The sequence below is a fragment of the Bombus impatiens genome, unplaced genomic scaffold (assembly GCF_000188095.3).
Source record: "Bombus impatiens unplaced genomic scaffold, BIMP_2.2 scf_0144, whole genome shotgun sequence".
In the NCBI taxonomy this organism is placed as follows: Eukaryota; Metazoa; Arthropoda; class Insecta; order Hymenoptera; family Apidae; genus Bombus; species Bombus impatiens.
In genome coordinates, this window is record NT_176563.1 from 54,206 (window position 1) to 76,052 (window position 21,847).

At 38.3% G+C, this 21,847-nt stretch overlaps 1 protein-coding gene and 1 long non-coding RNA gene across 5 annotated transcripts in view; both read right to left on the minus strand.

The window, feature by feature from the left end:
* Window positions 1–1,104: 1,104 nt before the first annotated feature.
* LOC105680376 lies at window positions 1,105–16,153 on the minus strand. Its single transcript, XR_001102060.3, has 3 exons — window positions 14,269–16,153; window positions 11,783–11,788; window positions 1,105–4,380 (listed from the first exon to the last, which is right to left on the minus strand). It is a non-coding gene; the product is annotated as an uncharacterized LOC105680376 (long non-coding RNA).
* Window positions 16,154–17,266: 1,113 nt separating this feature from the next.
* Window positions 17,267–21,847, minus strand: part of LOC100742419 (terminal nucleotidyltransferase 5C) — a 156,762-nt gene continuing 152,181 nt past the window's right edge. For 3 of the 4 annotated variants that reach the window (XM_003487208.4, XM_012382158.3, XM_012382157.3), the window contains exon 2: window positions 17,927–19,991. In XM_003487208.4, the coding sequence (XP_003487256.1) occupies window positions 18,666–19,991 (1,326 nt within the window). In that variant the 3' untranslated portion in view covers window positions 17,927–18,665. Of the gene's footprint in view, window positions 19,992–21,847 lie in introns of all 4 variants that reach the window. The other variant, XM_012382159.2, reaches the window with a different exon arrangement.

The window sequence follows — 21,847 nt, forward strand, 5'->3', positions numbered from 1 at the left end:
GCATTTAGGAAATCGCTAGGAGAAATTTATTCATCGCCTTTAGCCTCGATTGTTTCTCGTTCACCGGCTCGATTTTCTCTTTTCGTCTTTCCTTTTTTAACTTTTGTTCCTCTCGTTTCCTCCAGCCGATGATGGAAAGATCGAAGCAAATTGGAGAACATATGGCAATAATGCAACGAATTCATTTTTATTCGTTTTCCGATTATTACAGAATACGTAATCGAAAAAGAAAGATAATTTGTAGATCGATCAACTTTATATTTCGTAAATTGAGAAATTTTATTTTTTAGCTACATAATTAGTGCCCGATTTATCAAACAACGAGCGATTTGCTTATACAAGTACTATACTCGTTACAAAGGGATAATATGAATAATTGTACTTACAATAGGTTTTTAATTTTAATGTCGCCACTTTTTTTCACTTTTCGCTTGTTTCGTTAAAAAAGAGACGATTCATTATATTTTTCTATTTAGATGATTTTTTATTTAGGTTCAATACAGGTTTCTTTTATCTTTTTTTTTTTATATTAAAAAACACTGGTTCTTTATTTGTAGGGATTACTGAATCCTGTAAACTTTTGTTTAGGGACGTATAAAGAATATCTTATGCTTTTTCAACTCAAAGTAGCGATAAAATAGCTGCACAAGATTTAATCTTTCCACGCGTGACCTTATTAAACCTCGAAGAATGAGCAGACGTGTGTGACCATTGGACGTTAACGATCGAAGTTCAGAATAATATACATTACGAGATTCTGTTACATTATATTCACGGAGAAAATGCAAAGACGAATGTATGCGCGAACAGTTTACAATTTAACGAGAAATTAATAAGATTATTCTTCGATGAAATAAAAATTTAGTCAGCGTTTACACGGAAAATTTGTCGCGTATCTCGCGACTAAACTTGATTTATTAATGGGAACGTTTGTTAAAAAATTCCAATCGAGGAATAACCCAGGCGATATCTGCTTAGGAAGGGGGAAAATTGGAAAAGTTTACAACTCGTTGGAAAAGTTACATCTCGATGAAATATACGAGCAAAGGAAATTTGCATAACGAAGCATAGGATTGTCCGGATGAAAAGAAAACGCGGTTAATATTCTCGGTGTTTACATGATATTTATTTTCATGTTTTATAGGTAATCCTTATAACATTTCTTACATATGGGAATATATATTCATGGGCAAGTCAGAGAAATAAAAAAAGAAGTAAATCGCCGCCCACTTACGCACTCTTCGAACTCATCCTACAAAATAGCTCTCTCTTTCTCTCTCACATACGTTCTATATTACTTACATCGCATATATGCACATATAATATTTATGTATTCCCTATTACAAATTAAATATTATACGTATATATATATATATAATATTTCTCCATCTCTTACATTCTTGTCGTTTATTATTTTTCCACATTTACTTCGCCTTTTTTTTTTTTTGTAAATTTTCTCCTTAGTATACAAACGGGTAATATTAAACTTCGCTATTTATCGCCGCAATATCCTCTTACAAGTTAATCGTCGATGATCGATTAACAATAGCAATCATCATCGAGTCTATTTATTTCCATACGCCTTATGTGCGTGTGTCGTTGTCTCACATTTTCCTTTGCCTATCTCTATCGTCTAATCTTTTATACTACCCTCCCTTTTTCATCCGTTTTCTTTCTTTTCTTCTTCTTCTTCGATACACGCGTTCGAAAAACAGACAAGTACAGCTCGATCGGGTCGTTTCCAGGGGAACGATCACATCTTTCGAAGGGAAAACGGATTCTATCGAAGAGGAGAGTAAAAAAAAAAAAGCGAATCGCAAACAATTTCGTCGTCTGTAACCGGAAGTCTGTCGAAAATCTCGGTCCGCCGACGAAGATGAAGAGCACTTCCGGTTATTTCAGACTCTAATCGAAAATCTTGCTTTCTTCGCGATAAGCTTGTGGTTTCTTCTTTTCTTCTTTTCACGCGCACTCTTCGTAATCTGAACAGATATCTTAGTCTTAGAAAAGAATTGATATATTAACTATAATATTAATTATTATTTTTATTAATATTTTTTAAATCCCTTGCAAACCAAATTGGGAATCATAAAAAGAAATTGGCATAAATTTTCTTCAAATCTACGAAATTGTATAATAATTTTGGGGGAAAAAAGGTTTGAGTAGGCGATCGTTAGGCTCAAAGTCTGGTTGGAAATTACTGAAAAATATGCATCTTTGTACGATCGTATTTTCGTAGGAAACAAAGAAACATTTATGAGAAAAGAGTTCGATTATCGCAATTGAGTGCAAACTATATTGTGATTCCCCTTGTTCAAGTATGTTAAAAAGGATCTCTGTTCCAGATTACGACGGACGCACTTACAACCAAAGATATTATTCGATTATGCACAGAATTATAGTAAATCGAATCCCCGTTACGTAAAAGCGGAAATGAATCGCGAGAGGTCGAACATTTATACTATACATCTGCTTGAGCTTCAAATTGTAAATTCTCCCATTTCGAGTCATTCATCGTTGATTCGAGTATTTTATACAATCTGTAATTTATTTTTACGCTTCCTTCTTATATTCTTCTGTTTTACATACTAATTTTGATACTTCATTTTCTTGATTTCACTTTACTTAATTATTAACCGATTTATACTTATATATATTACTACACTATGTTGGCTGAATACCATGATTGCTCAACCTCCCTTTTTTCGCTTCTTTCTTTTTTCTTCTTCTTGTTATATATAATCTTTGTTTCTTTTGGCTTTTCTATTTTTCACATTGTGACAATCAAATTGGGTTTCGTCTTTTTCAAACGAAACTCCACGTTTGTCGATATAATAAAATACACAAGCTTTATACGTAAAGAAATTCAATTTTAAAACGACCAACCCATTGGAATTGCGCTTAGAATCGAAACAACATAAAACTATTTGATCGAATCTTCTCTTCGATCGTAAAAATGTTCATTCTCTGAAAAAATATACGAAACAACGAGGCGTTGCTAGATTAAAAAAATAATACGACGCGTTTCATATAGAAACGTTCGTCATCAGTATCGCCGATTTCATTACTTGAAAAATAAAGAAAGAGGAAAACGTCGTTGCTTGACATCGAAAACTAACGGCTAACTCAACCACGATCTTCGAATTTTTCTATTCTCGTTTCAGTAAATAAAAAGACCCTTAATATTTCGCATAAAATTGAAACGAGAATTTTAATAACGATTCTCTCATATTTTCTTTAAACTTAATCAATTTTTCCAACGACCGAGAAATACGAATCGAATCGAAAACGTCTTGAAGAGCGTAGTAGAGTTAAAACAGGCTTCCAATGGGTCGAATCGAACATCGATCTTAAATCTAGAACGGCACGTTCCACGCAAGAATCCACGAAACTAATAAAATGTTCTCTTAAAAACAAAAAGAAAAATCCATTTCTCTGAACATATAACGCGAATGTTCATTTATATCTTTGCTAACGATAGACAAGAAACGTGGCATTTTTTATGGAAACATTACATAGAAAGAAAATCACTTTTTTCTACTATCATCAAGCGGACAGATTAAATTCCATCTTCTGCCTTTCCACGCGATTTTTCACTCGAGTAATTATATTCCTCCCCTTTCCATTCAATTTTTCACGAGTAACTCGATCTTCTCCATTTCCACGCGATTTATCAATAAAAATGCGATTATCACCCTTCTTACGCAATTTTTCATTCAAATTCGTAAATCTTTCCCACCTTTTCACGCGATTTATCGTTTAAACTTATTCCCCTTTTTTCCCGTAATTTTTCAATTCAATTCCGTCCCATCTCTTTTTATACGATTTTTTCTTTTCACCACAAAGTCGTCGTTGCTTAAACAAAGCAACGTTCGAAGGAGCGACAGAACGGTGATGTTCACAGTGGAGCAGCGAGCGGAAACGGACACAAGTGCCGTCGCGTTTCCTCGATCTACGTATCTTCTCCTCGTCGAGTGATGCCAGATCGAGAAATGCTTCCCTTCGTTTCGTCCCTTCCGCTTATATGTGTTCGTCCTCGCACATCGTGTAAACATCCGAGAAAAAACGGTTCACCTGTACTCTCATCTTCTTTTACGCTTTTTTTTAAATCTTTTTTTCTTTAATTCTTTTATTCGTTTTAAACAATGTATCTGAGAAGATCGTGCGTGTGTATCGTTTGATTAATTCGCACGTTATTAAGTCGTACTTAAGGTGGCTAAATCGCCTGGTACAAAAGAAGTCGAGGGAGAATATCTGGCATCACCGAGGATCCCACGAAGGAATGAGAACTAAATGATTCGTACACGATGCTAATCGTAAGTGGTAAAACGCGTGTTGCTCGTCCCTCGTGTCTATTTCGAAATAGTCGAAGATAGTCTGCTTTAGATTTCTCGCGAACACTGTTTTGCTCCCACTAACGATACCATCTTTTTAGCAAGCATTTCGAATTATCCATCGCTTCGTTCGTTAATCTTCCTTTTCAAATTTCTACGATGAATAGTTTTCTATAGAATAATAATAATAATAATAGAAGTTCTGTTTCAGAGTATCGATAATTCCGATCGTTAATTTTCTTGTTCTCTTTTCATTCCACGTTGATTCGTTTTATAGGAAGCTTTACATCATCGATCTTCCATGGTGAATTTTATTTTCCAGTTTTTTCTATCTTCTTTTTTTAATCCTCTTTTTAAAAAGGATCTGCAAACATCCGCAGCGAATATTTCTTATCTTTTTCATCGGTTCTTCCTCTCGATTTATAAGGAATACAAATTACCGATGCCTCTATCGAAGTCTCAAAGAAAACAACGCACGATACAACGCAACTATCGGAGAATACTTAATAAATACGAGAAGCGTGATTCGATTGATAAACCTCTGTGAAATTGAAATTGACCGTTGCGTAAACAATCGCCGATATCTCAATCGTAAAGACAAGAAACTCTTTTTGTCTCATCTGCAACGTGGAATTATTCGATTTCTGAAACAAGCGGCGTTCCTTTTGTCCATGGAATTTTTATACACACGATTATACTTAGCCAATAATTACGTGTTCTTGTAAATACATCATAATCCGATGGCTGGCTGCATCGCGAATATCGAACGATAGGAACAAGAAAAATAAGTCTGATTCGTCGTTTCTTTCGATTAATATATTTTGGAGCAAAACGTGCCTCGATTATCTTTCGTGTTCTTCGAAAATATTCGGTTCCTCGGTAGAATTCCGACACGAGCGAGTGACGCAACACGTCCATCGATCTTACTCAATAAAATCTGCGCAATTATTTAAAACACACAAGGATCGTGGCGCGAGCGTCTGGGATTTCGCGAGTTTTTTCCCTGCGATCGAGGATGCTTCGTTGAAATTCGCAGTTCGAGCTTGCGTCATCGAACGAATCCATTGATTCTATCGAGAAAGATTTGTCCTATCGTCAACTTTCTCGAGGACCATTCCTATCCGTTAGTTCGAAACGAGCGAAGAACGCTTTCTTTCAATTTGATTTACCTCGATTTTTATAGCTCCTATCGAGTTATTAAATCTTTTATTTTCTATATTCTTTGTATTTTTAAGTAATCTCGGTTCGTCGAGTTATTGCAACAGCAAAGAATTACAATCTCTGTGGTTTCTTCTACTTTTCAACTAATTTCCATTTACAATTTCACGTGTTTGCGTGGTCGCCACAATTATCCGCTGTTTCTTCCATCTTTACCATAATCTCGACTTATAATCGACAAAATTATTCTCTTCTTCGAGACCATCGCGTTCCATTGTTTCGTCAATTTCGAATAAACGATCGATCGATAACGCGTGAAACTATAATATACGTAAATAAAATATGACTGTAAAAACACACTGTTCGAGTTAAATGCATAAGAGAGGCTCGTTCGAGGATACTTTGAGCATCATCAGTATGATATCGATCGAACAGAAAAATCGTCGAGTAGCTAGGAGAAGATTACCGATTGAACGAGAGATTGAACAGATTTCGTACGAGGATACACAGACAACACGGTAAATTAGGCTTTCTATCGCTTTCGTATGAGAACAGTTTAGGCCGCTGGTGTTCTATGATCCTCTATCTTCGTCGTTTCTTTCTTCGAAATTGATCAGAAATCAACGTTGTATATGTTTCGCGATCAAATATTTTCTATAGAAGGCACAAAGAAATGCACGTTCATTTAATTATTGCAAACAATTATTAGCGAGGATTTTCTTCTCTTTGAACGAAATCAACGATACAGTAGTCCTCGCGGGGAAGAATACAATTCAGACGAGAAAACAGGAACTTCTACTCTATCGATTTGAATTCTTGCAAAAGGAAATATTTATATATGTACATATCATTGCAATATATCAAGGATTTCGCGACAACACGAAATTCTTTAAGATTCACGGCTCGAACGCCGTTCGTCAGGCCATTGAGGATCGATCCAAACGATCGATCTATACCTCGATCGCGATTCCTCACCGAAATCCCGGTTTCTTCTACGCGACATACATTCATCCAAGCACACACATCGTATTATCCGTCGGAGTATATCGACGGTAGCGTCTTTATTTTTTTCGCACACGGCTCTCTTACTTAATCCTACGGATCACGTATTTTCCTTTATCCGCAAAATTTCACCGCTGTCATTGGTGAAATCGTTCTACCGATCGTGAATCTATCGTTACTTCAGCAGATCGTATCGATGGAACTACGTTTCGTTCGATTTCGTCTTCGTTTTTTTCGTTTTTCGATTGTCTTCTTTCTAGTCGTCGTTCTTTTCCGATCAATCGATCGACGAATTGAAACGATGAATCGTACAAACGTCGAAACGATACAAACAGAGGTGGAGCGAGAGAGGAGAAGAAAGGCGAATTTCTTTATCAGGAAAGAATGTAAAATATAAAATACAGGCGAACAAAAGTCACGAATGGTAAAATAATTCGTTGGAGTTTTTAGAGCTCTGTAGGATAGAGTTAGCGGTTGTAAGTGTCGATTGAAATTCGTTTTTCGACTGTATGTTCTGCGAGGAACAATTTACTTTAGCGTTTAAAATAATCGTAAAACAGAACGTGTACGATGGTAAGTGTTCATTGAAATTTTGTTTCAATTCGTATATCGTAAAATAATGTATCTTAGCTTTAAAAATTATTGCAAGAGAAAGAGAGAGAAATTGATCGTAAACGTCGATCTGGTCGTTTTTCCCCGCTTTATTAAAACAGATAAAGATATAACAGGTATACGAATAAAGATAAAATAAATTTAAGCAATTTGGAAAAATTTGTTCGCATTATACGTTTCTGTCTGAAAAATTAATAAAACTGGAATTTTCATCTTCGACATTTGCACGTTAAAATCGTTCACCATTTCGACTCCTCGACTCCTCGTTAATGTCATTTTATCCGATTATCTTTTAATATTTGAACGAAAGTTTGATCGTTCGTCGCTTTTTAAACGCGTCCATCGATACGACATTATTTCGTTCGCATCCGCGAACCTACGTGCTCTGTTTGCTTTCCTCGAAATACACAGAGTTCTAAAGGGGCGTTTGGCGTTCTACCGTTTAGTATCAAAAGAAGTTACGTACAAGATACAGGGAAACGTGGCCGTGGTGATGTTTGTTCGCGATCGAATTCGTTTTCGAATCTAGTCGAGAGAGTCCTCAACTCTGTTAGTGGTGCGGAGGAGAGAGATCCTGCCATTTTTCTTACACGTAGAACGAATTAAACGGAAGATGTTTAATTATACGGATTAACCTGTTAATAGGGTCATAGTTTTAGCCAAAAGCTACTATAATCGCGGAATTAAGATTCAACAGGAATCAATCAGTTTGAATTAAATTGTCTTCAAATAATTTAGAAATACCCATTATATGGTGTAAATGGATTTTAAAAGAATTTGTTTGCGGCTCTAAATTTTCTATAAATTCGTATATGTCTGCAATGCATTCATCCAAATTAGTTAAACCTTCAAGTTTGCCATTTTAAATCTCCTGCAAACGCACAAACATCTGCGATTAATTTATTAAAGTTAGTGCAAATTTTCCATCGGATACATCGTCGGTGTTCGTGCGCTTATGGGAAATTTAAAGTTACAAGGATACAGGAGAGGTCGCGTAATATGCAGAAGTATAGAAAATATCCAAAATATAGTACTTGTTATGACACTTGAAGTAAATTCCTGTTTGAATCCCATTTCTTTTAATCAGATTTACAAAGATACGATAATTCATAGACACCTGCAATCTTATCTGGCGTCAGATAATACATAGTAGATATCTGGACCGAAAAAAAAAGAGAGAAAGAAAGAAAAGAATATACAATCTAAGAAGATTGACAAGTGGTCGAGTGACTCTTATTAATTAGGTTTTCCCGATTAACAGGTTGAATAACAAGATCTTGGGATCGTATAATTAAACGTTAAGCAAATATCGATACTTACTAACAACTATCCATAATTTTTCGAAAAATTGATTTCACGAGCAAATGGTATTTGAAAGAGAAAGCTTCGTTCTTCGTAATCGTTCTACCGATCATAATACACACTTGATTAACAAGTATCGACGTTTAAAGTCCGCTTTAATTCGATATTTAATTACAATATCGTTGCGATACTTGTCTAAACGAAGATTTCATTGATCGAAAGAACTGTACAATTGACTCGCAGACTTTGTTTCGTGTTTATATTAATATATATATATTTATATATATATATATATTCTTACAGTGTTTCGTTTAGACAGGTGTGCAGCTAGTTTCAAAGTTCGATTTCACTTCAATGAGATTATTACTGATTAGATTATAAACGATAATTCATGCGATCGATCGATCGGTATGTTTCTAGACGATTTTTCTACGAAGCTACTTCTAATGTTCTAATTACTCAGCTCGCGAGATTACTACACGCGGTCTCTGTTATCGTACAGCTTAACCTAATCAAGAAACATCGCGTTTGTACAGCTTATCGAATATGTATATCTGCGATCAGTCTGCTCCAAGTCGGCTGAATAATTTCCACGACATTTCGATGAACGTTCCTCTTCGAGTCGTGCTATTTATTTCCATGTTTCGTTCATCGTTCGATTGTGCTTTTATAGGAAACTCGGCGGCGTCACAACCGTCCGTTCTGATTAGTTACATAATCGATCGATAAAAAAATCTTTCTGTTCTTTTTCGTTGAAAAATAATACGATTAGCTGCAGTTTTAATTTTTATAAAAATTCATGTTGTTTTTTTTCACCCTTCGAGGCGACCATAAGCGGGAAGTTTGTTGTCGAACAATCGCGTACAAATTAAAAGATTAATAAAATTGAGCACCGGGGATTAATTGTTCTATGGTTGCTCGATACTGGACGAGGGCTAAAAAATTATAATTCGCAATTGCAAATAACACTGTAATGATATCATCACGGAACGCTGATATTAAAAGAAAAAATTCGCGTCGGATCAAATTTCATTCACGATAGCCTTCGAGAGTCGATGTGATTTCTAAATAAATGTTTATTATATAATTTTATCGAACGGCAAATTTAAAATGACAAAGAATCTGTAAGAATTTAAAAATAAGAGCTGATTATGCTTAAAATACAAATCGAATGCCGATAAAAGGTATGTAACAGTAATAAAAAATGATCTCGAAGCGAAGATTCTTTCATCATCCAGTCGCGAAAATTATGTTACACGCTTTATGCTTTATCCAATGTGCCTTTCTCTCTCTCTCTCTCTCTCTCTCTTTTTTGGTTTAATGAATTACCGTAATAATATCGTCGTAATACGATTATAATATCTACACGATTAAGGCTTGCTCGTGTTTCATCGCGGATCGTTACGATCGTTCATTTACAAATTCAGAGTTGGGTGAGATTCGACGCGTATACTTAAGATTCTTCTCCTTACTTACATTACGTTTTCGTTCGACTACGATTTCGTGGACGTACGCTGGACGAAAGTTGTGATTGCGTTTCACTGTTTCATCAGGAACTAATGAATTTTGCATCTATGCGAGGAAAACGAAGAATTAGTGGAAAAATCGTCGATCTTCGATGAATCTATCTATGTATTTCGAAATTTCGAATAATTATCAATGATTACGATACGACGACGACTATCGTGAAAAAGGTGATTATCACGGGAAGAGTATCCTGTTTTTCTCTTTTCTTTTTTTTTTTTTTTTTTTAAAAGATAACAGTTACGCGGAACGATCTTAAAAATGATAATTTTTCTATTCGGGATGAACACACAATTATTCTCTTTTTTAATAAACGATTAGAAACAACAGATGTTAAGAAATCGTTACGATTAGTACAGTGTAATAATTTGTACGCAATAAGAAAATCGTGTACAGGTGTAAATCATAGTCTTTATTATTAAACCTTCCACTTGAATACTCGTACAAGCAAATCGATATTCATACCCCCTAATCTTGCGTCTGTTTAAAAAAAAAAAAAAAAAAAAAAAAAAAAAAAAAAAAAAGAAGAAAAAAAAAAAAAAAAAAAAAAAAAGGAAAGAAAGAACGACGATTGATCAATCTTTGATGTCACTCCTCGCACAGATACGCCATTTTCTTCCCATAAAAACTGTAATAATATCGACGCGTTTCTGTTCACACAGACGTAAGATCTACCCCTTCTCGCACATTTATCCTCGATTTTCAATCGACGCATTCCGAATATTTCTTTTACGCTTAAATTTTACGCTTAATTACTTAAAATTATTCTACTTTCCATTTTATCCAAGACGAAGTTATTTTGCGTTAAACGAAATTCAGTGTGATCTCATTTTTATAAATATCTTTACACCTCGATGCTTTATTCAAGGGGTGAGAAATCGTCGAATATCCTCGACTCGAGCGTCTGAATATTCGAAACGGGAACGCGCGAACGATTTTTCGATGAACTCTCACCCAATTCCGTTCCGACGTTGCATTTCTATCGCGTTTTCGGCTTGGTTTCTCGATTCAGCCTTATCTTTTTCCTTTCACTCACTCTCTCTCTCTTTCTCTCTCTCTCTCTCTCTTTCTAGAAAATCTGAAAAAGCTTCAAAACTCGATCTTCGTCCTTCGATTAATTTAATCACCGCGTTTTTCTTTTTTGCATGTTATCAATGAGAAAAGACGATCAACGCTGTCTCACTCGCTTTAAAAACCCAAGAAACCGAGTAATAGTCGTGTACACGCGTGTATCTGTGTATAGTGTTGTTTTATTTCGTCCACGATTCGGGATTATTCGAGGACGATGATGAATCGACGGCGTAAGATGGTTTTCCTTTTTCTCTTCTTTTACGACAGAAACTCGAGGGGTCGTGAGACGGTCTTCAGTAAATCAAAGAACTAGGAGGTGAATATAAGAAACTCGGTTCGTAATAATTAAATCGTTCTCTTCTTTACCCTTCCAGCGCTGTCATTGTCTTTTCCATTCTTCCGAAGCTTTACAATTTCTCTTTTCTATAATCTTCAAATTTCGATTCCCTTTATTCCGTATGCGAGCAACCCTTCCCTTGAAACGAATCACGCTACTATTTGACTACGGAGAAACCATATTGCTTAATCGCACAAACACTTTTGACACCAATTATAACACGTTTAACGCTAGAGAATCGAACGAGCAGGCGGAACGCATAAATTTAAGATACAAAATAATCATCGTGTCTATCGAGCAATGAAAAAAAAAAAGAGAAAAAAAAAGGAAAAAAGAGAAGAAGTGGAGAATCTTTTATCGAATATCAACGAAACATGCTTGGTTTATCTTTTACAAGTCAACCTTGGTGTCTGTACAAACTCGAACACTTGTGCTCCTGTACGAGCACCTGCTTCTCATCCTTTTTTCTGACATTTCAATCCTTTATTACGTCAAATATCCCCATTCTTTCTTTTCTTTTTCATCCATTTATCGGCAATTAAGCTGATCGGTCAATTAACGTATAATCTCGTCGAGTTTGTCATCACTCTGACAAACCGCGACACAGAGGAGGAGGCTCGTGTCTCGTTTTTCAACCCTTGAATAATAACCATGTATCGTGGTGTGTCAGGCAAATGCATTTTATTTTCTCTTCTCTTTCAAATATAAAAAAATCATTGTATATCATATATATAATATATATAAGTATGTATATGTAATATGCGTATGTGTATTGTATAATCATATCGGAGTACAGAGTCGCGCAAAATCGTACAAAATTTGTCCACGTGGCGTTGGCGGGTGATTATGGTTATTATTCACGTTCGATAGAAAAAAGGATCGCGATCGATGGAGAAAGGGGCGGGAGAAACGAAAAGGAAACGAAGAAAAAAAGAAAGAAAAATCCAAGGCAGGGTACAAGATTCTCGGAAGATGACTACGTTTTCCGTTTTCCTTTTTTCTTCTCCTTGTTTTTCCTTGTTTCATCCTTTCGTTATTATCCGCTCGCACGCAACTCGATGACATTTACGTATTACGATTCTTCCCCTATAACGAAAGATCATATTTATCACGGTGCACGCTCGTTCGAAATTACAGATCACGATACAAAATTACAATGACTAATTACAATTCGCTTGCAAGAAGTTCTAGAACGCAGATGAACAATTATTTATTTATCGTTTATTTCTTCTTCTCTTTTTTTTTTTTTTTTTTTTATTTGTCGATTAAAAGCTATTTCCATTCTGGCGTTGCTTTTCTATTTAATAATTTAACTCGCACGTCTCTTCCTTTTTAGCGACTAATCGAGATGACGCATGTTCACCTTTTCGAAATATCGTCTCGATTTATTCAATTTTGTATTTTTATTACGAAACAAATCCAAAGCTTCGAACAGATTTCTCAGAATATCGCAAGAAGATTTGTCAGTAAGGTTTCTTCAGACTTCTTTTTAATTGTAATTCACCGAAGAAGTTACTCGTAGTTTCTCGCCCTTAGTCTATTCTATTTATTTTTGTTTTTTCTTATTTTTTTTTTTTAAACTTAGATCTAACACACATCATCTAGAACGAGGTTCGTAGAGTATTTTCTCGGTATATTACGATTTATATTTTTTTGATATTCTTCTTTAGCAATGAGCCCTAGATTTTTGCTCTGGCTACTCGATTCGAATCAGAAGAAACTCACCTTGAAGGACGAAACGAAAGAAGAAACGATCGTTCGAAATACAGCATAAAAATAATAATACGGATTCATTTTAGTTAGCTAGAATTTGCCTAAATCGTCCACTCCACTTTTTAATCTGACACGTTTTCGAGATTTTTCATTTATACAAGAATCGCAAAGAATCACGAGTATCTGAAATTTAATTAATTTACCTGACTGATTTCCCGACTAGAAAATTTTCTATTCACGAGTCTGTCGAGTATCGCGATACAGAAAAATCGTGCAATTCTTGTTCTATCAATTGATCAAAATTTCCTAATTGGGCAACAAATATCGCTTCGATGAAAATGTTAATTAATGAGAGAAAGATCGATCGCTTTTTATCGAATATCTCTCGTCTAGGAGAAGAATTTCTCGACGAAAGATTCAAAGATCTATCTGGCTATTATGCTTTACGTCATGATTAATCGCCGCGGAATCGATCGACTTTTTCAAGAACGAACGTACAAATGAATCCTCCGACATCTCTAAAAGAAACGTGGCTATAAAATATCGAATGTATTTTCAGCGTTTGTATTCTTAAAACTCTTGCTTCATCAAAGACAAATAAACCGTAGCCGTTTTCATTTTAAAAATCGAACTTTTTCTTTATATGAAGCAATAATCTCGAAAAAGAAGAAAAATATAGGGAATTTTTAAAAAAATAAACATCTGTGAATCATAGCCAAATGATGAGCTTTTTTTATACTAATAAAAAATTGTTTAAAAAACTTCACACAATGATATACTTTATAACAATATATATATATATAATTAGTAAAAATACGAATGTGATAAAAGAAGATAAATTTTTTTTTTTAATTTTTTCCCAATTTATGATTACATGTATGTACACGTTTTATTAAGTTTTTTTTTTTGGCGCGAACGAACATATATATATATTGTAATCCTGTCACCTACGTTAAAAAGAACGGTCAATATTTGGATCGACAGATCAATAGATCGACACGATCGACGATCAATACGATCTTAAAGTTCTTAGGAATTAAACGAGACGGACTGACATATACGGAGTGGACGATATTACGAAATGTTTTAATGGATTGTTGATAGATTCGCGTCTGATGTTCGAATGAGAAAGTAGACGAGAAATAAAGAATCAATCCTCTTCGTAGGAACAAGTTGGAAATCGAATTATCCTCCTTGAAGAAAGTTGTGAAAAACTCTAATTATATCAGCCATTGAACTCGCAAGTCAAACTTCCGCAAGTTACAATTTATCTCGAGTTCCAAATTCGAGGCTTCTTAAGATCTATCTAAACACATTCTGGATACATATCGATCTAAAATTTCAAACTTGTTGTGGTAGAAAAAAAGAAGTCTTTTCTTTCTACGCTTCATACGATACATTATATAAATATCGATCCAAAATCGGTAGAGTGCCGACTCAAGTCATTCTAATATTTCACATTTAACAAAATTACCATGTAATCCTAAAAAGAAACACAAAACTGTCAATTCTAATTAATAGACGGGATGTTTATGCTGTTTATTGGAAAATTTAAATGTGCCGAATATGTACTCTACATATATATAATGAATAAGAATGTTCGAAACATACAATTTATGATAATTAGTGTGCGACAGAAATGTCTGCTTAGATTTCATTTCCTTAACGAATTAAATAAAACCTAAATTTGCACAAACGTCCGTCATCTACCGATTACGAACAACCACGCAATCATGCAAAACCATCGAAACTAATAACATCTTCGACAACACGACAACAAATATCTTAAACCCTTCGTTGCAAATCGAGAATGTAATTAACGTTCGCGAATCTTCTCCATTTTCCACTGGAACATCCGCAGTGTATTCGACGATGGAAGCTACGAAGAAGGAACGAAAGCTTCGATGTAACGGCCGGCTATTGCTACCGTAGATCACAGAGACGAGGATAATAGTAAGAACAACAATGAAAATGATTATTAGGAGGAGCAACGCCACGTCGATTGATGATCGAAAACTAGTGACAGCGAAGGAAACAGGGAGACGAGGATCGTCGATAGGTGATGAGAAATTAGCCGTAACGAAGGAAATAGAGGGATAGGGATCGTCGATAGGTGGTTGGAAACAAATGGTCGCGATGGAAACAGAAGGAACAGGCGGCTAGAGGCGCGCACCGGGTGCAGAACGTCGCTGCTAGTCGGCCTGCCTGGCTCTCCTTAGCATTAACGCGCGATATACCAGAAAAACCAGTTTGCGGGCTTTTTATTAGGCCTTTACTTTCGCTTGCAAACTGAAAGGAAGAGTGAGCGAGCGAACGAACGAGGCCTGGCTAAGTTCTAACCGGTGAGCGAGCGAGCAAGCAAAGTGACTGACTATGCTGACTAACGGGGTCACCAGTCGATACGGACACGCACATAAAAGAGAGACGCCAAGTGGCGAGCATATACGTCCTCTCTCTTCTTTACTCTCTGTGCTTACACGCACCTGTCTCTGTACTTCGTGCGTGCCTGCGTGTGCGTGTGTGTATGTATATGTGTATGTGAGTGTTTTATCTGTATATTCTACGCGTTACGTGCTGCAGGTAGGAACAGAGAAAGAGAACAACGCGTTAGAGAGATAAAGATTTGCTGAGACGCGCGAAAAACGCTCGGAGATTCGTGGCTTGGTGGTGTATATTCTCTGTGCGTGTATAGAACAGATTATACACACGCGGATACACACACACGCGTGCCCGTTTGTATACGCACCGACAGCGATTCGCGGGACGATACAGTTTGCAAGTTCGCCGCGCCGAGAGTCTACGTTTTATTATGCAAATGAGTTTTATCACGGCCGGAGAAACATAGGCACGCGAACGCGCGTGTATTTTGCTTTGCGAGCGGCGCTGCTGCTGTTCAGTCGGATAAGGTATTAAATAATTATCGGTATCGAGAAGAAAGAAAGTTATGCAAGCTGTTCGCCGTCGCCTTCGGCGGAGACTAGGGTCGCCGCAAGGATCGCTCGATCGCACGTACGTGTGTGTGTGTGTGTGTGTGTGTGTATGTGTTTTTATATATCTACGAATGTATGCGATTAGATACGAAGAAGATTATAGGGGAAGATACGATGAATACGATTATATTAATTTTTTCATTTTGGGGTTGCTAAAAGTAGCTAAAAGGGTGTACTTTGATATCTAATATCTAATATATGAGAAACATTTTGACAAGCATTCTGATGACAATTTCGATATGTGGCTGATTGATAAAATATTTTTAAATTGCTCCCATACGAACGACAATAAAATGTGACTTATCTCTTTCCCTATAGTCTTCATACATATACTCGTTGTACGTGGTTATGTGTATAGTTTCGCGTATACAGGCTAAGATGAAGGGCTTCTGTCTTCTAGTCACCTCGAATCTCCTTCGACACGTCCTTCCATGAATCCCAAGATTAGTCACGGTGCTTTTTCCCCTGGTATAATACTAGAACTGGAAAGAGTGTCTAGATGGTCGTTTTAGCATCTCATGTTTTTATGCGCGCGTCTTTTGGTAAACGATAAGATTGCTTCTTTTTACCTGGATCAACATTCGTCTCAGTTTACCAAGTATTCGCGTGTATGTACGTTACATGAGGGTGTCTCTGTTTCTTTGAGTGTCCATGTTTTCTTTTTGTTTATTTGCTTAGGTTTTTGTTCTTGTTTGTCTGTTTTGTCTAGGCGATGTGACAGCGCTGGTTGACGCGAAACTAAAAAAAAGAAGAAAAGAAAACAAGTAGAGACGCCTCTCACCCCTCGTTCACCTTCTCCTTCCTTTACTCTCTTCTACCTTTTACTTTCTCTCTCTCTCTCTCACACACACTCTCCGCGTACAAACTCTCTCGTTGTCGCACCGATCGCGCCGCTCATCCTCGATTTTTTTTTTCTCAATCTTATATATCACGTTACAGTAGTATCTAAATGAAATGTGTTCACAGCCACACATTAATATTTATACATAGATTTTATACATGTATTTATATATTTAAATATAGTATATATATATTTATATATTTATAATTATTCTTTTTTTTTGCAAACGCCACGCCCGTTAATGTTTCTTTGTATTTTTAATCTGTTTGAGTTTACTTTTTGCTTACTTTTTGTGAAATCTGTGTGTGTTACCACTACCTTTTCTTTAGTTACACGTTTCTCGAAACATCATATGTTCATTCGTTATAATATACTTTTTTTGCATTTTTTTTTTTTTGTTTTTCTTTTTTCTTCGTTTTGGGAAAAGAGGAAAGAAAGAGGAGCGACCGTGGAACGCTGACGGACGCCTTCGTACGCGCTATCTATCAGCCGTTCCTTTCGTTCTCCGATCCGATCCCAGGCGCCCTCTGTCCCTTCGTTTGTTCTCCCTCGTCGTCGGCGTTTTTTCTTCTTCTCTTTCCTTTCTTTCGAACTCCTCGGTATTGTTCTCCGTACAGCTTCCGATTCCGTTTCGTCGTCGTTCCTCCGCCTTCGAAATTGACTTCCCTCCTTCCGGTTCCATACGGTATCACTTAGTGAACTGACGCCACCGCATGGCGGCGCTACCGTCCTCCCGGGGACTCTGAAAAGCGTGTGTGTTCTTTTCTCAACGCGCGCACAGTCTCTGTCTCTCTCGCGCCACTGTTGCGACTCATATATGCGTCCGTCTCGTTTCATCGACGCGCACACCGACAATAGTATAATTAGTTTACCGGGTATATTCATCGCATGTTTTCACCGCGCGTGCGCAATTGCGGTTTCCGTTTCTCTCCACCATCCGTTCGAATTCGTTAGGCACAACACATTCATTTTTTGTTACTTCTTCTATATATTCGTTCCGCTTGGTTTCTTTATCTTTCTTTATTTCAACGTTTTTTTTCTGTTTTTTTTTTTTTATTTCGTTTGGAGTCTTTAGTCTCTCTGTTGATCCCCTACGACCGTTTTTACAGCAAATACCATTGTGTTTTGGTCCTTCCTCCCGCGACAACTGATCGTCCACCGGAGTTGAATAAACGCGCCCAGGAGAAACAGAAAGATACACCGGGACGTAAACGCGCAGTATTACAAATGTTTCTGCTGTTAGGTTAGAATTTGATCTTCTCCTGGATCTCTTCAGTCTTCCGCGAAGCTGTTTCTTTCGTTTTTGTTGTTTTTGTTCACTGTCACCAACCCTCTCGAACGATAAACACCGTCCTCCCACGATCCATTTGGCGAATCGATCACCGCGGGTTTTATCTTCCTCCGTTTTATTCCGACGAGAATCTTTCTCGTCTACGTCACACTCTGGTTCGGTCGGTGTTCGATGTTCGACGCGTGTCCAAGCGTCAACTGAGGAGCAAACGATTTTGCTCCTTTGACCCGCTGTCGTGAACGATCAATGATCGACAAGCGTCTTTCTCGAGATTGTTGGATAAACACGAACCACGACGATCCGAATTACGTCGATCGTAACCTGGTTGAGGACGATTGCCCCCCTGGTCGGTAAGCAGAGGCTCGTCGATGGTTCCGTGGTCAATAAAGATCATAGAGTTATCGCGGACATCGGTGATCGTGCCGGTGGTGGTCGTAGCGGTGTTGATGGCGGTGCTAGTGGCGACGATGGCGTTGGCGTCGATGTCGCATCACGACGAGCACGCCATCCACGAGTTGCACGTGCACGTGTAGCACGCGGTGGGTATCACTGGAGCGTAATAGTAACCGTTCGCGTAAACGTATGTGGTGGGCGGTCCAGGAGGTGCCTGCTGATGATTCGTCAATCGTTGCTGTTGCTCCTGGCAGAACACCTGATACGCAAGGTTCTCGATGAGAGCTAGGGTCTGTCGTCTCTCGTGACCCATCAGGCACACGGTGGACTCTTCCACCACGCTGTGAAGCAACATCAGGTACTGGTACTTGAGGGCTTCCTCCTCGGGACCGACGAAGTGGTTCCACAGGTAGTTCTCGAGTTTGGCCCGTTGCTGGCTGATGTCCGGGAAATCGATGAAGAATCTCGAGCACATGTATCGCTCGAGGGTTTTTATATAGTCAGGCTGAGAGGGTTTGTACATCTTAACCAGGAGATTGCAGTATTTGAGCAGGCCGCCGCCGCGGATCTCTTCCGGATGCCTCGTCGAGATCAGTTTTTTGTGAAGATGGTATAACGCCTCCTGGAAATCACCGTACACCGATTCACCGACCACGGTTGGGTAGAAGTTCTCGCCAATTGGTAGCTTGCTGCACTCGTAGAACAGGAGCAGCGAGTCGAGCACGATCTGGAACGAGTCGACCGAGAACTCGAACTGCCGCCTCATCGAGTCGACGAACTTCAGTTCGACGTTCCTGTGACCTCGTGAGTTCCCAAGGGAAATCAAGGACCACCGGTCTCCGTCGTTATTCACTTTCACCATTTTGCTCACGTACGCCTCTTTCAAGCTGCACGTGGTGATACGTTTACGGCTCACACCTTCTGGCAGCAGATCGAATAACGAGCCAAGCACCGCGGCCTTCACCTTGTCGTAGTTTCGCCCGCTCGACAATTCCACGGCGAATATTAAGTCCAGATCATTATACGGTTGCGACTCGGTGGCCAAAACGTGAGAAGCCGCGCCGCCGTTCAACCTGATGTCCCGTACCCTCATACCTGCACCACCGTTGCTCGGGTCAGACTCTAATTTGCTACGGACCACGGTAACCAGGTCTCTCAATCTGACTTCCAAAGTAGGAAAGTTACCACGACCGTGGATGCACACCACCTCGTTCATCACATCATTCAATCGTCTAACTTGCTCGAAACTGAGCACAGCCAGCCTCTGCTGCGGATCCGGACAGTCTGAGTTGTGGTTGTTGTTGTTGCCATTGTTCGCGCTGTTGTCGTTGCCTCCGTTGCTCTTCGTGCCGTTCACCTGGCACAGGGACTCCATCATAGCGACCCGACGCTGGCGTTCCTCGCCGATCTCCAGGGAGCCACACTGTAACGGAAAAGAAAAGGGAGATGTTATTAACCATGGCATTTCCGCATTCGGTTACAATCGTATTGAGATTGTACGTTATGTTCCTTCTTAAATGGATACCGTCGGATATGTATGATTATATTACATTGGATGATCGAAGTAAAGTGAAATTGTTGATTGTATTGTAATATTGTGGACAAAAGGAGATATCGGCTGAATCATAAACAGTATCGCGAGAAAGCCGAGGTGCCGACAGGCCCATCAATGTGTCGTCGATCCTTCAATCGGATAGTTTCGTGGAAATGGCCAACGAAACCTAGCCACGAGCGATTGCGGAACACGTGTGTGGTGGGGTTAAGACAAAAGACAAAGAGATGCTAAGGGACATAGACGAATTAACAGTCAGTATCAGTGGAGAAGTCGGAGAGCGTTAGTTGAGAATTCAGAGAGTTTGAATCGAGAAGTCAGTGAGAGAGTGTTGGATCCGTGGTGACGAGAATTGCGAATTAACTATTTAGTTGTTTAAATTGTAACACGTTGTTGCGTTTAGTTCGCGTTAAACAACCATCGTTTCCTATTTAATCAACACCTGTACTTATTGTAAGTAAACTAATTGTAATAGTAAGATACTACAATATGTTTTGTTTTATGTGAAATACACAAGATAACTCTTAATATCGTGCACGTAATATTTAGTATATACACTGTATACCTTATTTTTAATAAAATCTATTATTTATATTAGTAACTTATGCTTTCTTTCTCATATAAATATCATTTCTCCATGTCTCGATTACGTTTACTTGATCTTTTTCAACTTTGCAGCGAATGTAATTGTTACGTCGGGCGACCCTCTACCTAGACCAGGCCACACACCGCGGGCAAGATAGGAACCAGATGTCCGCTCTTCCTTACTGCGTACCCTCAATAATCTCAAGGACCCATCATATCAGGAATTTGCTAGCTAAGGTCTTTCAGACCGAACAAATATCCTTTTTTTAAATTGCCTTCTAAAGAGTATTGTCTACTGCGGCTTGACACGGGACAGTTAGTTTTTCTCACGTACGATGCTTCCCACTAGCAACTTCCTATCGAGGGCGGCTAAGACCTTCCTAGTCCGCTAAACTTCTTTTATCCAATCAGAAGCAATGTCTACCGCCCTCACTTTCCTAACCAAAATTGTCATCAACAAATCCGATGGTCCCTTGCGTTAGACACACCCACGACTAGAGCTTTTCTCCGATACAGCATCGTCACTTTACCTTACTTATTCTTCATCGTTAGAATAGTCAACATGTCATCACCGGGTTTCTATAATTAAATCAATCACTTACTTAACTCGTGCATACGCACCAGTATAATTATCTTCTTTACAAGGTTGTTGGAATAAACATTAAGTTATACCTGTTCATTCAGTGTAACCTCAATCGAACCACCCCTATTATCCTAATAGGGGATCGATCATTTCGTGGCGTCGATTATCTAATCGTAACGGGAATTTCCGACTCCCGCGTAACGGGAATTTACGACTCACGCTGACGTGCTATCTCGCGATCGCGTCTCTCCGCGAGTGGTCGAAACAGTAATATCCTAAGACGTCTGGCGAGGAATGGAGATGAAACGTGTATAGAATAGATTACGAATTCTCCTCAGATTTGGACGACGGCCCAGGGAATAGCGTTGAGAGGAGTGGTTTCTCCCAATGCCCGAACCAATCTAGGAACGACTCACCCAGAATGGGAGAAGACACAGAAGTATTTTGGCAGTAATTCGAAAGAGGTCCCAGGGCATCCTTTTTGAACGTAAAGTAGACCACCGTAGGGTTTTAGTTGGTAAAGTCCGACACCACCTCGCCGCCTTTCAGAAGCGGCGGG